General features: G+C 40.2%; 1 protein-coding gene across 1 annotated transcript in view; it reads left to right on the forward strand.

The window, feature by feature from the left end:
• The first annotated feature begins 3,142 nt into the window (after positions 1-3,142).
• Positions 3,143-18,169, forward strand: part of CD101 (CD101 molecule) — a 33,424-nt gene continuing 18,397 nt past the window's right edge. The window contains exons 1-4 of the mRNA XM_059919201.1: positions 3,143-3,185; positions 10,253-10,633; positions 11,995-12,411; positions 16,231-16,617. Coding sequence (XP_059775184.1) covers positions 3,143-3,185; positions 10,253-10,633; positions 11,995-12,411; positions 16,231-16,617 — 1,228 coding nt within the window. The remainder of the gene's footprint in view (positions 3,186-10,252; positions 10,634-11,994; positions 12,412-16,230; positions 16,618-18,169) is intronic.

The following is an 18,169-nucleotide window of genomic DNA, read 5'->3' on the forward strand; positions in this document are numbered from 1 at the left end:
TGGTGCAGCCAGGCTGGTGGGAAGTACAACTTGGTGGGCCAAGTTGTAACCAGGCCCACTTGAGGCTGCCGTTTCCTCCACTGTTCTATGAGGGATTGACTGAGCTCACTGTGATCCCTTCCTGTGGTGTCACTGCTTGGTGTTCCATACACAGAGAAACGAGGCTTAGCCCCAGGGCTTCCTTATACCTTGGCAAGTCCCACACCTGTGGGGTAGCGATCACTTTGACCTGAATTATAGGAGCTCAGGTAGGAAAAGGAGCAAAATCCTGATCAGCTTCCTGCTGACCCCTTCGGGGTTTTCTTTTCCGTCCTCCAGTCACTCATTGTCCTACATATTCTGCCTTCTGAAAGCTTGCAAATGGCAAGCTAATAGAAAGAGCACTGAGCCACAAGTAAGAAAGCAGCCATAGAATGCACCCATTTCCTAGCCATACAATCTTGGCTAGGTTAGTTGATTCCTCTGAGCCTCAGTTTTCTCATCTGTAAAATGGTATTAATAATACCTATCACATAGTGATGTGAGTTATTCTATAACAGTGCATATGTGAAAATGCCTTGCACAGAACCTGACATGTAAAAGGTACCTGTTTAAATATTTCTTGGGCCTGAATGCTTAGGCTAGGAATCCACGATACTTGCAATTTCTATAATTTTATGGAATTAATATTTGAGCATGTCAAACCTGAAAAAAATACATCACTTTTCATTAATCTTCTAGGAACTTAAGAAAGGATTTTTTTCTTTAGTACATCCTTGTGTTGCTTTGTCCAGCACTGGCCTTCTCCCTCCATCTGAATCAGGAACTCTATTTTTACATTCCTTTCAACTGATAAAATTGCAATGCACTGCAGTGGTTCCCAAGGTAATAGAATAACTGTCTCTCTCACTGGCTCTATTTTTTTCCTTTCTTCTTCTTTTTTCTTTTCCCCTTGATAACAGAAAGCTTCTTTATTTTCCCTCCAGAAAAGAAGCGACATCACCCTGTCAATGTTAAATTCTGGCAGAAATGGAGCCACTAAAATAGAAAGAAAAAAAAATTGGCAACAGCCAAGAATGAGAACTTGCATAGCATTTACTTAGTTGTATGTATTTCAGGAATACAGCGTCCTCTGTTTTATTGCCAATGATTGTCTCTGTGGTCAATGCTTATTTCTAAAATAATTCTCTTTTCCGTGCACGTAGCAGATTGATTGCATTGATGGCCCCCGTTCTCTACCTCTCTTTTTGCCTTGACACTTCGCCGTTCCCTTCACTAAAGAGATGGAGTCCATTAACCCATCTCTTGCTTTTGGACTTCGCCATGTGTCTTGCTTTGATCTGAGGGATGCTTGTAGAAGGCATGCAATCATGATGCAAGTAGAAGCTTTAAAAAGTACTGATGTGTTTCCCCTAGTCCTTTTGGACCCCTGACATCACTGTGAAAATGTGCCCAGGCTAGCCTATTCGAGGGCTGTGAGAGGGATCCAAGCTAAGGCCATCCTAGACCATCCAGCTCCCATCAGCTGACCCCATAGGCTTGTGAACAAAAATAAATCTTTACTGTTGTATGCCACCAAAGTTTTCTATTTGTTATACAGCAATACCTAACCGATACAGTAAATTTTGGTGCCTGGGGGGTGACCCATGTCTTCTCCAACTGCAATGGTGAAAAAATTCTTGTACATCAAGCCCCACTGATATTATGGTTAATGGCTTGGAGAGGTAGTTTGAAATTGCCATTCTAGGTAAACTGCCCTTTAATTGTTCCCTAAATACAGCCTGTACATCCCTGCCTCGGTACCTTTATACATTTCATTTCTCCCTAGTGGAATGTCCTTTCTTCTCTCTTCTCTGCCTATTAGAATCATACCAGATCTCCAAGAACCTAAGGAAAACCAGCCTTTTCTGAATGCACCTTCTTCTCCCTTCACACCAGCCTCAAACTTTACTCCAAAAGGAGGGCACAGCTGGTGTGTCATTATCCATGCTGGACTGTTTCTCCCCAACTGCCCCTCGGCCCCCCTTCCTCCCTGGTTGTCTCATGTGGCCCAGCCGATCTTGACCCTCCCTCCCACCCACTCACTTCCCCCCCCCGCTCCCTTTAGGTGCCCCATTGATTGTTGTGCTTGCAAAATTACCTTGTGGTTATCTGAGTAAACGGAAGTTTCCTGAGAACAAAGGCTTCGTATGTGCAGCACTTAAAATAGCACCCAGAAGATTAAAAAAATTGTTGGATAGGTGGATGGAACAGGGATCTGCTGTAACTGTGGCCTGAAGCAGACTAGGCTGTTACTGACCCATCTAAATGGAGGCTCGGCCTGGGGAACTAACGTCCTCAGTAAGCTCGTCCCGTGTATGGTCTTGTCTTCGCAGACTAGGATTAAGTTGGCCTGGGTTCAGCGCCAGGCTAACTTAATCCTAGTCCGTGAAGTCACTCCCCCGCCATCCTTGGTGCCCAGGCCCACACTGGGCAGATGAAGTTTCCCTTAAATGTCGCTGATATGCATTGATCACTTTCTATATACTAGATGTTGTTCTAAGTGCTTTCAGTGAATTAGTTCATTCAATTCTCACGGCAATCTTATGGGGCACATACTGTTAGTATCTCCATTTTGTTGATGAGGGTTAGAAAAGGTTAATTTACTGTTCTAAGATCAACTATTAAAAATACAGTCTGTGCAGACCCAGACACACCCACCTAGAGTGTGTTATCGTCACCGTCACCGCATGTCTCCCCAGGTTCATGTCTTCTAGGGGCGCTTCTCTCGTTTCTCAGTCCTTTCCTCTGCCAAGATGGGAGGCGAGGTAAGGGCTAAGAAGAGAAAATTGCTGCTTGATTCTTTATTTATTCTGTTTACTTAAATTCCCTTATCATTACCTAATGATATGTATTTAACCAGGAGGAGGCCCATCTTTTCTTATTTTATCTATCTATGTTTACCTACCCATGAAGATAACTTCCTAAGTAGGTAAATTTGAATGATTAGCAAAGAGCCATATAAAGCAAACTGTATTGCTCTTTGCAAGCCATCTCTGTTTCTCAGTGGGCTGGAAACCACACTATTGCTTCCCCTTTATCTTTGTAGTGAGAGCGCAACATTTGTCACTCAGCGTCTGAGCAACTTCAGTGACACCACCAGGAAAGGTCTATACTGGTCCAAATGGCACGCTTCCCACGAGTGGCATCTTTTTTTCTCTTTCTGAGTAAGTGTCATAATTCTGTAGGTTACTGTTGTCAAAGAGCTAGTCAAACGGAAACTGTTGGATGATAAAATGGGACAGTTTGGTCTCTACAGGAAAAACAATGCCACACGTCTCTGGTGCTGGCAGTCATTTTTGACTTTTGATGATGTGCTTGGCTACCTAGACATCCTTGAGTTCCAGGAGGTGCAATGTTAGGTTGAGTCCCATGAATCTGATCCCACTGGTTTTTACATTTGTGTGTGTGGCCAGAGCCGCCGATTTTGCTGGCCCTGCCTTCACCTTATGTTCTTGGGCTAACTCATCCCTGGAGATAGGAAGAGGCTTAACTCCTCAGACTGAGAGGTGATGCCTGATGTTAGAACTTGTCTAGATGATAAATGTGCCTTGGGGATGTGGCCGGATGGAAGTGTCATGAGAGCACTTAGGAGTTTTAGGCTAACCTGAAAGAAGGTTCTGGACTTCATCTGTGAGATGAAGTGGGAATTGACTACTAAGAGCCTGAGAAAGGGGCAGGAAGATTCACTTGGCTCTGCTGAGGGGCACCTGGAAGGACCTCAGCCGGCCCAGGGGCATTTGTACATGGTTGAACAGGATGGCGAAGGGGGAAGTTTGGGGGTGGATGGGTGAACAGATGAACTGGGGAAGGAATGAAATAGTTTCAGAGCAGACAGAGCAGGTAGCAGGTACTTTTTAGTGCTATGGGTTCTCTAGCATCTGGTGAAGCCCATAGACCCCATCTCAGAATAATTTTTAAATGTGTGAATTAAAATGTATAAGATTATAGGGAAAATCAGTCATATTGAAATAAGGTTATTGAAATATTTTAAAGTAAATTTTGATGTAGTCATTTATTTGCTACATTATTTATGTATTACATAATAAGATCTGGAGGTGGTCTATTAACCACCAAACTTCAAAGTCGTAATGAGTATGAACAATATTTCAAGATATCTGCAATAGATGTAGTGTGATGTGAAAATATCTATGGTTTGTTGTCTACATTCATGACTGAAGAAAATGCTAAATTTCCATTAAGATTAGTGAAAATAAAGATGTAGGGTTTTTTCCCACCCAAGTTTATGAACCTTTTCATCCCCCATGTGGACCCAAGTTAACAACTTCTGCTTTAAAGAGACTGGATGGAGTTAGTGACGGGACTTGGATAATAGGGGAACTAGAAGAGCTTAGAATCAGTGTGACCAAGGCTGTGGCTAATACACGAAAAGGGTGCAGCATTCAACTCAAAGGGGTGCTTAATAAACCTTGGCTTGAGTTGAATTGGGTTCATGTCTCAAAAGACATTGGGTAGTGTAAGGTAAAGATCAGATATGGGGCCTGCTGGGGTGAGAGGTGGCCTGCAGGAGAAGTTACTGGGACCAGTTGCTGGGTAATCAATGCCCACTAGACTGGCTTGGCAGACGTTAATGACCAGGTTCACTGGTGGAATCCTTTGGGGATTGTTGGCTGATGTCCTGTTCAGGTGTCTTGAATGTGATTCTCAAGTGTCTGTGCTTTGTGTCTGTGCACCGTGTGTTTGGCTTGTGTATGGGGAAACTGGGCTTACATTGTGCAATAAGTCAGACAACTGCAAATTCTCTCTTTGTCTTTTTTTTTTTTTTTTTTTTTTTTCCCTAGTGAGTAAGCTGAAAGTCCTGGGAAAAGGAAGTAATAACCAAGGTTCAAAAAGGGGAAGCTTCAAGCCTTTCAATTCCCCATTTAAACCATTACCTAAACTGGGTTATATATTTATTTCTTCTAAATTTAAACTCTTCCTAAGCACAAATTTTGTGTAGAGCCACAGTTTTTATGTGAAAAACATATATATCAGGAAGTAACTTGAAAAAAAATTTTGGAAGCCTGCTATTTGTCATTACAAATACAGAGGGAATAATGAAGGAAATTAATTAAATGATGGATGATCAACTGACCAATTGCATTGTTTAGCAAATGTATACCTTGTCCTAATTAATTTTTTAAATAAATATATAAAGACTGATGAATCCTGTTAGAATATGGGGCCAGATGAGGTTAAGGTCATGGGTAAATGAGCTCTTGGACTTAGCTTTGTCTGCTTGGTCTGTCACCCCTCACCCTGAATAGCTGCCCTACAAATAAAAGTCATTAACATGGGAGGGTCCTGGGGAGGGGCTACTGTTTGTCTTACTGGGGCTGTATTCACGAAAAAAAAAAAAATCCACTGAATTATGGATGGAAGCATTCTCAGCCTCCAAGCAAAAAGGGATTTTATATGGGTAAAGAAAGAGAAGTCGCTTGTTGTGTTTGATGTTCTCCAGCTAGGTTTTGTATAAGGTGGAAGCATTTGAAGTTGCTGTTTTTGCGTATCAAAGGTGGCCAGGTGTTGGCCACATTTTATATAGGTCAAATAGCTTCCATTCAGATAATACTGAAATAGAAAATTTGGCAATCCCAATAATGTGTTTGGAAAAAGTCAACACCATTAGGAAATTCTTCGTGTTACAAAAATGTGACTCCAATGCAGTATGTCAATGCCAAGCTCTGTGTCCATCAGTCAACAAGAATCTGACCTGCTGTGCAGAGGTGCCTAACCCTCTGTCTATTAAAAGAGAAAGCAATGGGTCAGTCCTCTGAGGTATTTCACTCTTTAGGAGGAGAGATATGTACAACATCCCACAGAAAACAGATTTATAATAAGATGCTTCAGTGTATGTATGATTCCCCATGCATGGCCATTTGAATTGGCCTCTGTCAGTCATTCCTTTTTACCTCCACAATACCTATTAAACCTTCACACTGTTTCTTTCGCTTTTCTGAGTACCCTCCCAATCATGTTCTTGACCTCATGCCTCTACTAGCACCTTACGACATTCATCGTCCTCTCTCTGGCTTCATCCATGTCTCCCCTCTACAGCTCCTCTGCCCGTAGACATGCAGGGGTACCTGTGTCCATCCTCCCTCACTGCTCTGCCCCATCCATCTACTCTTTCTAACTGCCACCCTATTCTTCTCTTTCCCTTCTCCGTGATGCTTCTTGTAGTTTATGCTTCTTGCAGTTGCTTCTTACCCTTGAAATACTCTGCTGCTGCTCTATGGAAATCTCTTTTACAAAGATTTCCACTGACCTCCTCATCATCAAACTAAAAAGACTTTCGTCCGCCTTTAGAGTCCTTACCCTCTCAGCGGCATTCAGCAGTGCGGACAAGCTCTTTCTTCTTGGACTGTTTTGCTCCTTTGGTTTTCAAGCTACTGTGTCCTTGCTGCCCTCCCACCTGATTCTTCCCTCCCTGATTCTTCCTTCTGTAGGTTTTGTTCCTCATCCTATCCCCTAAATAGAGAGATCCTCTAATAATCTCTCTTCAGCCCTCTCCTTACATTCTCTAACACTTCCCAGTGCTTACATGTAGCTGACCTAATCTGCATCTACAGCCCAGAACTCTCCCTAGTCACAAACAAGCATTTACAGGAAGCAGTGAGGAAACAATGGACACAGCCAGGAATTTGACATTTGTAAATCCAAGTTCAGTTCTGGCTGCACCATTTACAACTTTGACAATGCTAAATATGGGAATATCTCAGAGTTCTTAAGAGGACTGGATTACAAATATTTTCAAAGGGTTGAGTAGATTTTAAAGTATAGATAGATAGCTATAGCTACAGATATAGACATATATTTAAATATTATTTCTAAATGTTTGCTGGATTTCCTTCCTGTTTGTTCCATGGTACTCTAATTTAGTATTTCCAAAATTAAATGCCCTGTCTTCTCCTTCACCCTCGAACACACAAGAGTACCTTTTCCTGATATCCTTATTCCTGTTAACAGTGCCATTACTCCCAGTCACCCTTACAAAACCTGGTATCATCTTTGATTTCCTCCTGCCTTCCATCCCTCCATCTACCCCTTCTACCTCCAAGCATCTAAGATACTGAAAAACTCTATAGATCTTATCTCCACAGTGGCTCTTAAATTATAGCCACTTTCTTTCCATTTCTATTGCCTTCATCACTCCTCTCCTGGGCTACTATCATTACCTGATGTCTACTTCTAACTCCATCATCCTACACACCGTCAGGTTAATTTTACTAAGACCTTTCAAATACTTTCAGTGGGTTCCCCATTGCCGAATCAATCAAGTCCAAACTTTTAAACATGATAGTCAAGCCCTTCATGCTTTGGACTCAAAATTCCTACCCACTCTTACCTCTTTCTATTAATCTTCATGTAACCCTCCCCCTAATGCAACTGATTACTCTCTATTTCCTGAACAATTCTTTTGATTACTACTTATACAGTCTTTTCATGAAATCTCCTTCACCTAAAAGGCCCTGTCTCTCCACTTGAATTGTCATAACCTTCTCCAAAGTCCATTTTTAATACTATCTCTTCCATATACCTTACCTATTTCCCTCCCCCAAAATGTAATCTCTCCTTCCTTCAAATTCCTCAAAGCGCTTTTATCATATTTCTTTCCAGGACAGATGACTACCACCCTACTTGACTAAACTGTAAAATCAAGAAGTCAGAGACTATCCCACACTCATCTTCATATCTTAGTCCTTGAAGCATCAGAAACACTATAAGTGGTTGAACAAATATTTATTGAATTAGTAGGCGAAGCAGTAGAAAATGAAGTGCTAGTTTTCAAAATAAAACGTTTCACATGTGGTACCATCTCTCTGAAAAGTCATAAAAAATGTTAAGTGTTGCCTAGACACCAAAAATAACATTGTGGAAACACGTCCTGACATAAACATCTTAGTGGTACCTCAGAAATAATATTTTTAAAAACATTTTTATCTTGAAATATAACATGTAAGAAAAGTTAGTAAGACATAAATGTGCAATTTAACTAATAAATAAAAAGTAAAAACCATGTAACCATTATGCAGGTCAAGAAATAGAACATTGCTAGGACCCTAGAAGCACCCACCCACCTTGCCACGCGTCCCATCCAGACACACACACACACACACACAATCACTTTCCTGACTTTTGTGATACCTACTTCCTAGCGCTTTTTTTTAATAGTTTTACCCATTACGTTTGCATCACTAAACAATACAGTGTGGTTTTTTTGCCTTTCTTTAAATTTTGTAGAGAGTATAGTAAAAAAGATTCTGAAGTGTTCAGCATCTTTCATTAAACACAGTGATCCACATTTCTGCAACCAGTTGCAATTCACTCACTTTCATTGCTGTGTAAGATTTCATTTTATGAACGTACCACAGTCTGCCTGTTCTACTGTTGATGGACATATGAATGGTCTCTAGTTTGGGGGCTGTAATGAACACTGCTGCTGTGGATACTTTTTCACGTGTAGCCTGGTACAGTGCTCACATTTCTCTAAGATGTATGTCTAAGACTGGCTAGCATTGCTGACAATGTTTTAAATTGCCTTTGTAGTATAATTTTTTGGTAAATAATATTTTAAAATTTTACTACTGTATGGCATGGGGAACTATATTCAATATATTGTAATAACCCATAATAGAAAAGGATCTGAAAAAGAATAGATATATATATATGTGTGTAACTGAATCACTTTGCTGTACACCCGAAACTAACACAACATTGTAAATCAACTATACTTCAATAAAAAGTTGTATGTTTTGAAAAAAAATTAAAATTTTTTTCTCATGTGGTCTAACTTCTATTCCTAAGTGCTTATTACAAAAGGAGCATAATATACATATATCACATTAACTGGGATTTATGAATAAATTAGTATATTTTAAATGATTACTGGAAATTTGTGTGATTGGTTGATTGATTGGATGTTTGTTTTCCAGTTTTGCATTGATTGTATCCATATGCAATTTTTAGTTGACTGTATCAGGTGACTCTTACTCTTTCTCCCTATTTTTTTGCAGGTCCCCTCCTATCAGAATTGTCTTCATTCTAAAATTCCTGTACTCAGCCTATACTCATGGTCTCTGTAATGTCATTTTCCCCTCTCTCACTTTTTTTTCACTCTGGTCTCCTTTACTCTTTGTCCTTGTGGATTCACAAAATTCAGCAGATGCTCTGCTTCTTCCATGCCTACTTATGAACTCTATTCTGTTAATTCTGTAATACCAGCAATTGCTCCCTGTTGGACTCTTCTGATGTCTTTCCACTGGGCCCTAGGCCCCGAGTGGAAAGATCTAGCTCACCCTGTGGCATCTCTGTCATTTGTTCTTTGTTCTTTCTGTTACACAAAATAAACTAGGCTATGATATTAACATAATAAATAAATACATACCTTTTAATTTCTAAAAAAGGCTTGATTTTGAAAATGTGTATGTCAAAGGAAATGTTACCATTGAATAAGATTTTCTCCTTTAAACCTAATACTTGAGATTTGTCCCAACAGGAAACATTCCATAGTGGTCCCAACTGAAAACTTTGGGTAAGAGAACAACTAAACTAAATCTGATCCCAGATCCTGTTGGGCTTGACAGTCATCTTTTATGAAGCTTTTCAATAAAGCTGTAGTGGCTCTTTAAAAAATTACAAAATGAAAAACCCTCAGCGGTATAGAAAGGAAGTGCTGCTGTTTCTTCAGATGCTAATTTTAGCTAGTCTTGCATCACACCTGGCCGGGAGCTACAGATATTTCCAACCAACCGGCAGGAAAAAGCATGGCACCAGGAGCAGTGCCATAATCTCTGCCTCTCCAGCAATCATTTCTGTGAGAAAAGCTCGATGACAGGTACCTAGGAATTGGAGGCTTGAGGAAGTATACTGAGGAATTTTCCCATAAAATAATGTAAAAGGTGAATTATTATACATCGTATTTACTTCAGGTGCACTTAGATAAGCAGATATGTTTTATGAAAGTGGTCATGTTACATTGATGAAGCTAAACATTTTTTGTTAAGAGACTAGAGATTACTATGGAAGTTAAACTCATAAAAGAACAATTAACTCATCAAGCCATTCCACTGTTCCTCATCCTGAAGAAGGTATTGAACATTTGAGTTGATTATAGCTAATAACCTACGATCTCATTTTCTAGAATTGTAATACAGGGAGCTACATAATGTGACACATTGGGAACTGGAGCACTAATCTATTTTTATTCCCCTTTCTTTCTCCTGCTTGCAAGCTAAGCTCAGCACTGGCCAGAGAGAAGTAACAGTTCAGAAAGGACCGCTGTTCAGAGCTGAAGGTTACCCCATCAGCATCGGCTGCAACGTAACTGGCCACCGGGGACCTTCTGAGCAGCATTTCCAGTGGTCTGTTTACCTGCCGACAGCCCCGACCCAAGAAATCCAGATCATCAGCACCAAGGATGCCACCTTCTCTTATGCAGTGTATGCACGGCGGGTGCAAAGTAGGGAAATCTACGTGGAGAAGGTCCAGGGTAACTCAGTCTTTTTGCACATCTCCAAGCTCCAGATGAAGGATTCTGGCGAGTACGAGTGTCACACACCCAACACTGATGGAAAATACTATGGGAGTTACAGTGCAAAGACGAATCTAATTGGTAAGCTGTGGGCCCTCCTCTTCTAGCCAGCCCCTGAGAAGCCAGATTCTCCATCAACACGATGCCTTGCAATGTGACATGACTTTATATTGTGCTGTTTGTTTTGGCAAAAGAGCCCACATACCCCTCTGGATATTTTGGAGTTTGTCACAAATAGGTATCTCATATTCCCTAAAACTCTTAATGCGTTTTCCCAATTGACTTTGTCATGATGAGTTAGATAGTACGTGGTCTTCCTAGGCCTTGCCCACAACTATTCATAGGTTGATAATAGCACAGCATTAGACAAAGCTTTGAGAGTTCTCATGGTATGTCTCTTCTCAGAGGCAGAATATTAACTTGATAGAAGAGCCAGTATTAATATATTTAATATATCTTTATATATAATTAATATAATACCAAAGGAAGTAAGTCATTAACTTGGAAGTAATTATTCTCAAACTTCCATTCTCTAACATAGTTACCTATGGGGCAAGGGTCATATTATTTGAAATTACCCTTTTGTCCCTTTGCCTAGAATATCTTATTACTCCCTTTTCAGCCTAGCAAACTCCTACATATACTTCTGAACCCAGTTTAGGAATTACCTCTTCTGTGAAACCCATTCTGTCTCAGGCAGTATTCCCATCTTTGTTCTTTCTTGATGCTCTGTTCACACTACTGTTGTTAGTACTCACCCAGTTTATGTGGTAGTTGGCTACTTACATGACCCTCTCTGACCTCACCTTGAGCTCCATGAGAAGAGAACATTTACCTCACTCTCTAGCACAGTGGTTAGCTCTGAGTAGATGCTCAATAAACATTCATTTTTGAATCTAAGTGTTGCTTTCACATAAACTTAGGCTGTGTGATTACCTTTGAGGAAGGAAAGAATGGTAGGGTAGTAAGATGGTTTTCAAAACTTTGGTAAGGGTTGCATTTTGGCTCTGAATGATAAATTATAACAGATTATTTCAGAACTTTATTTTATAAAGGAGCAGGTGAAGGCCCAAGGAAGTGAAGTAACTTCCTCCAATTCATGGAGTCAAATAGGAACAAATATAGGATCAGAATATAGTCTTCTAGCTCCCAGTGCTTTTCCCATTTAAAACCTCTGTGTCTGAATAGCTAAACTGGTTACAGCCTGTGCTAAAAATGTAAAATCAGGGTCAATACAACAGTGAACCAATAGCTTTGCCGAGTTCCATAGTCTGTATGTATATAGATGCCAATGTTCCTGTTGGCAATAGGGAAAGCATATGGCTGGTGGAAAACCAACTCAAAGTATGTACTTTACAGATGTTGGGTCAGGGCACCATCTTCATCTAAGGAGGCTAGTCTGACAGGTATTCAGTCAATTACAATCATTCCTTTGCATCCAGTCATTCCAGATACCCTCTCTGCTGCCATGACTTCCCAGACTCTCAGTAAGGAGGAAGGTGAGCCATTGGAACTTACCTGTGAGTCATCCAAAGCCACAGCTCAACATACTCACCTCTCTGTCACCTGGTACCTGATGCAAGATGGAGAAAGAAGCCAAGCCAGCAAGATTATTTCCCTCTCCAAAGATTTTATGTTGCTCCCTGGGCCCTTGTATACAGAGAGGTTTGCAGCTGGTGACGTGCGGCTCGACAAGCTTGGGGTCACTACCTTCAGGCTGTCCATAGGGAGGCTCCGGCCCTCAGATCAGGGCCAGCTGTTCTGTGAGGCAACTGAATGGATTCAGGATCCGGATGAAACCTGGACTTCCATCACGAAAAAGCAGACAGATCAAACAACTCTGAGGGTCCAGCCAGCAGGTAATTATCTTCTCGGGAAATTCATTAACAGCTAGTAGTGGGTATTTGGGGGATATCTTTTTTCTTTCCTTTTTTTTGGCTGCGCCACGTGGCTTGCGGGATCTTAGTTCCCTGACCAGGGATCGAATCCGTGCCCTCGGCAGTGAAAGCGCGGAGTCCTAACCACTGGACCGCCAGGGAGTTTTCTCTTTTTGTTTTTTTCTAATCTTTTGTTGGATCAAAAATATCATTAGAAAGTTTGAGTAAATTTTGTTTTTGTCACCTGGGAAGCATAAATAAGAAAGGACAGATTGGGGGCTCTGTCCACGGGAGGTTTTATGTGGGATAAAATCTGTTGAATGTTAGGTAGATTCCACAGCCATGCATGGAAATAGTTTTGTTGCCATTCTTGCCAGGCTCTGTGTAAGCACTTTATCTATAATACATTATCGAATTTAGTCCTAACAACCACCCTCTGAGGCAACTAGTCAAGTCCCCATTTTTGAAACATGACCCTGAGCCTCAGCTAAATGCTCTGCCTTAGCTCGCTGTGCTGGAGCTGGCGTTTGAAGACAGGTGTATCTCTCCAAGGCCTTCTCCCCACAGACACCTGCACCTCAGGTAGCCTATTTCCAATGTGAAGCCTTGTCTTAGTCACTGCTCCTTCCGCCTTACCCCTTTTCCTTGGAACGGTGTCACTCTTCATGATCCATTGACACCTTCGCCAAAGCAAGCAGGAAGCCTCCATTTTGATTCCTGGTCTCTCCACATGGGCTTTGGTCCGGTAGGAGGAGGTCTATAACCATATATATCCCTGCTAAAAGCAATGATCCAATAATGGATCACTGAAGTTTTTCTTTCTTTTTTTTTTAGGATAAGTGTTAGTCTATTCTATTAAAAATTGTCCTGATGGTATTACGTGTCCAAATTATACTCAGGGAGTCCTTTGGAGACACATCACATGTGCTTCTTTTCCCTCTCTTTGAAAACAATTTTTAAAAATGTAAAACTATTTTAAAATGTTATTTATTTAGATCAGTAAAAATTGTATACGTTTAAGGTATACAATATGATGTCTTGATATCTGTATGCACTGTGAAATGACTACAATCAAGTTCACTAACATACCCATCACCTCACATGGTTGTGTTGTGTATGTGGTGAGAATTCTTGAGATCTTTCTTAGCAAATTTCAAGTAATACCACACAGTATTACTAACTGTAGTCACCATGCTGTACATTAGATCTCCAGAACTTATTCATCCCGCATAACTGAAACTTTGTACCCTTTGACCATTATCTCCCCATTGTCCCCACTCCCCCAACCCCTGGTAACCACCATTCTACTCTCCACTTCTATGTATTCATTTTTAGTTTCCACAATATTTGTCTTTCTGTGTCTGGCTTATTTCACATAGCAAAATGTCCTCCAGGTTGATCCATGTTTTTGAAAATGGCAAGCTTTTCCTTTTTTTCATGGCTGAATAATATTCCATTGTGTATATATACCACATTTTCTTCATACGTTTATCCTTTGATGTACACTTAGGTTGTTTTCATATCTTGGCTATTATGAATAATGAACATAGGGGTGCAGATATCTCTTTGAGATACTGATTTCATTTCCTTTGCATATGTACCTGGAAGTGGGATTGCTGGGTTATATGATAGTTCTACTTTTAGTTTTTGAGGAACCTCCATACTGTTTTCTATATGCCCATACCAATTGACATTCCTTGTACACTAACAGTGTACAAGGGTTCCTTTTTCTTCTCCATCCTCACCAACACTTGCTATCTTTTGTCTTTTTGATAATTGCCATTCTAATAGATGTGAGGTGATATCTTGTGGCTTCAATTTGCATTTCCCTGATGATTAGTGATGAACATCTTTTTCCACATTTTTGGTCATTTGTATGTCTTCCTTTGAGAAATGTCCCTTCAGATCCTTTGCTCGTTTTTATATTAAGTTATTTGGGGATTTTTTTTTTTTTTTTTTTTTTTTTTGCTATTAATTTGTATGAGTTTCTTATCCATTTTGGCTAGTAACCCTTTTTCAAATACATGGTTTGCAAATATTTTCTCCCATTTTGTAGATTGTCTCTTCACTCTGTTGATTGTTTCTTTTGTGTGCAGAATCTTTTTAGTTTGATGCAATCCCACCATCTATTTTTACTTTTGTTGCCTGTGCTTGTGGGGTCATATCCAGAAAATCATTGCCCAAGATAATGTCAAGAATGTTTTCCTTCTATTTTCTTTTCTTTTTCTTTTTTCTTTTTTGGCTGTGCCATGTGGCATGTGGGATCTTAGTTCCCTGACCAGAGACTGAACCCGTGCCCCCTGCAGTGGAAGTGCAGAGTCTTAACCACTGGACTGCCAGGGAATTCCCCCTTCTGTTTTCTTCTAGTAGTTTTTCAGTTTCAGGTCTTATGTTTAAATCTTTGATCCATTTTGAGTTTATTTTTTTAATATGGCACGAGATAGGAGTCCAACTTCATTCTTCTGCATGTGGATATCCAGTTTATTCAACACCATTTATTTGAAGAGACTATCTTTTCCCTGTCGTGTATTCTTGGCACCCTTATTGGAGATTAATTGACATAGATTCATGGATTTATTTTTGGATTCTCTTTTCTGTTTCATTGGCCTATATGTCTTTATGCCAGTACCATACTGTTTTGATTACTGTAGCTTTGTAATGTATTTTGAAATCAGGCAATGTGATACCTACAGCTCTTGCTCAAAATTCTTTGGCTATTCAGGGTCTTTTGTGGTTCCATATGAATTTGAGAATTGTTTTTGTCTATTTTAAAATGCCATTAGAATTTTGATAGGGAAAAAAAAAGAATTTTGATAGGGATTACAATGAATCTGTAGATTGCTTTGGGTGGTATGGATATTTTAACAATATTAATTCTTCCGACCCATGAACATGGGATATCTTTCCATTTATTTGTTTCATCTTCAGTTACTTTCATCAGTGTTCTATAGTTTTCATTGTACATGTCTTTCACCTCCTTGGTTAAATTTATCCCTGAGTATTTTCTTCCTTTTGATGCTATTGTAAATGGGATTGTTTTCTTAATTTCTTTTTCTGATAGTTCATTGTTAGTGTATAGAGATGCAACTGATTTTTTTTTTTTGTATGTTGATTTTGTATCCTGCAATTTTACTGAAATTCTTTATTAGTTTTAACATCTTTTGGTGGAGTTTTTCCGGGTTTCTATGTGTAAGATCATGTCATCTGCCAACAGTGACAGTTTTACTTCCTTTTTTCCAATTTGGATGCCTTTAATTTCTTTTTCTGTCTAACTGCTCTGGCTAGGACTTCCAATACTATGTTGAATAAAAGTGGGGAGAGTGGTCATCCTTGTCTTATTCTTGATCTTAGAGGAAAAGCTTTCAGCCTTTCACTGTTAAGTGTGATGTTAGCTGTGGACTTGCCATATATCACATACACTTTTAACTTCGGAAAATTCCACTGGATATGCTCAGCCAAAAATGAGAGCAAGAAATCACAATTTACATCGATTCAACATAGTATAAAATATTTTATTTAAAAAGACACATTACTGTGTACTTTACACATCTATGCATACATCTTGCTTAATAGGATTGCATTCAGAAAATCATGTATGTTGTTCTTTCTAGGTGATTTAAAGAGTAGTCAAGGGCATATTTTAATTCTAGACATTTCTTTGGCTTACCTTCTCCTCGGAACTGATCTCCCACATGAAATTCAATCCCTGTACTATCCTAACAGGAGGTAGCATCTCTCTCTGGTATTGAAAAGATAGATGCAGTGGCCTCTCTATATATCTGCCTTGCTTTTGTTTCCTAGTGAGAGATTTTCAAGTCAACATCACGGCTGAGAGTACGGTTCCTGAAGGAAAACCCTTAGAACTGGTTTGCCTGGTCGTGGGCGGTGGCCAGGACCCACAGCTTCAGGGCACTTGGTTCTTCAATGATATTGAAATGGCCCACATTGATGCTGGTGGAGTTCTGGGTCTGAAGAAAGACTATCAAGAAAGAGCAAGTCAAGGACAGCTCCAGGTTTCAAAGTTAAGCCCCAAGGCTTTCTCTCTCAAGATCTTCTCTGTGGGCCCAGAGGATGAAGGTGCCTACAGATGTGCTGTGGCAGAGGTGACAAGAGCTCAGATGGGCTCCTGGCAGGTGCTCCAGAAAAAAAAGTCACCAGACAGCTATGTGCACCTGAGGAAGCCAGCAGGTATGTGAAGTCGGGGCCAGACACGATTGGGCTGCTTTTAGATGCCCTCCTTTGTGAGTACAGGATGCCTTCATGGACACGGGGGAGGTCTCCTGAAGTCAGGTGTCAATCAGATCACTTTGAGGTGGAGTGGAGTACTTCAAAGGAAAGCACCCAAACCAGCTGAAGACCTGAGTCCTATTCCTGAGCCATTAAATGGGCCATGATCCTGAACACACTATGTACTTCACCTCTAAATCTCAGCTTCTTCAACTGTAAGATAATGCCATCTAATTTGACTGACCTGAAGTACCTTCTTGCCGTCTTAGATTCTTTGATTCTATTTGCTGTTATTTCTAATTTTTGTCCATTGGGTATTCTTTCAGCAGAGAACACCTGTATTAATGAAGCCCTCTGTCTCCTTGTTGCGTGTGTGTGTGTGTGTGTTTTGAGTAGATTAAGAGGAAAGAGCTTACACTTGCCCCCTTCCTGGGAAATAAACACCCACATTACGCCTCCTACTCCTGGGACATCTTTCAGGTGTCTTTCATCAATTCTCTATTATCTTAAACTGATACTAAGTCTTAATTCTGCACCAAAGCATGACTCAGAGTAAGAAAAGAAGAAGTAAATGATAGTGGGCAGACTCTATTGCCTGCATGTTGCTATGATGTCGTGAGATGCCTATCCAAATGGGTCTGAGTATCTGGAAGGCCACTCAGGTCTTGTTTAGTTTCTGAAGGCTGGGTGACCTTAAACGTGTTTGAATTATCAGTGCTTTTTGTGTGGAGAGAAAACTGATAAATCTGCAAGTAATATTAGGATCCTCTGGGCTGGATATTAAATTCAAAGTCTAGAAAAATGAATTGCCCCAAATTTTTGGTTTTGCAAAAACCAAAATCAAAAACAAAAACAAACTAAAAATGAAGATATCCTTGTTGTACTTGCTCACTGGAGGCCTCTCCAAAGATAGAAGCATTCCCCTTCCATCCTCTTCTCCGTCACCCCATTTGCTGGGAGTGAAGACGCACAGCTTTGGCCTAGAGTGGCGAGCCAGGAAGTGTGTTGGTGGTAGTTTTTACACTAAACATTTGTTCTGACTTGCTAGGATTCAGAAAAAACTATGTAGGCGTGTTTACATATTTACACAGAGCTAAATCTCAACTTCGTGTATCTGTCTCTGCTGGAGCAGATCTGTAAATCTTTCATAAACTCAGGACATACGAATTTGTGCTAAAGAGACCTAAAGGTGTGCTTCATGGCACACAGATCACAAGCCTATCAAGTATGTGGTCTTCCCAAGCTAAAAATAATCCTTTGTGCAGGCTGGAGTCCAGCCTGTTTCTTTTTACGTAGAATAAAAAAAGGTTATTAACAGATTTATTAAAGATCCTGTTGAACATTTGGTTTTGAAACTCAAACCATTACTTCAAGTATGAGCAGCGTTTTATCACTCCATGAATGTTTTAAACAGAAGAGGGTACTCCCTACTGCTATGCATGTATACCTTACACATGCGTGGTAAGTGTGTTACTTCTTACCGAGAGGCAGTAACGACCACAGTAAACTAAGG

This window comes from Balaenoptera ricei, chromosome 1, assembly GCF_028023285.1.
Source record: "Balaenoptera ricei isolate mBalRic1 chromosome 1, mBalRic1.hap2, whole genome shotgun sequence".
Lineage (NCBI taxonomy): Eukaryota > Metazoa > Chordata > Mammalia > Artiodactyla > Balaenopteridae > Balaenoptera > Balaenoptera ricei.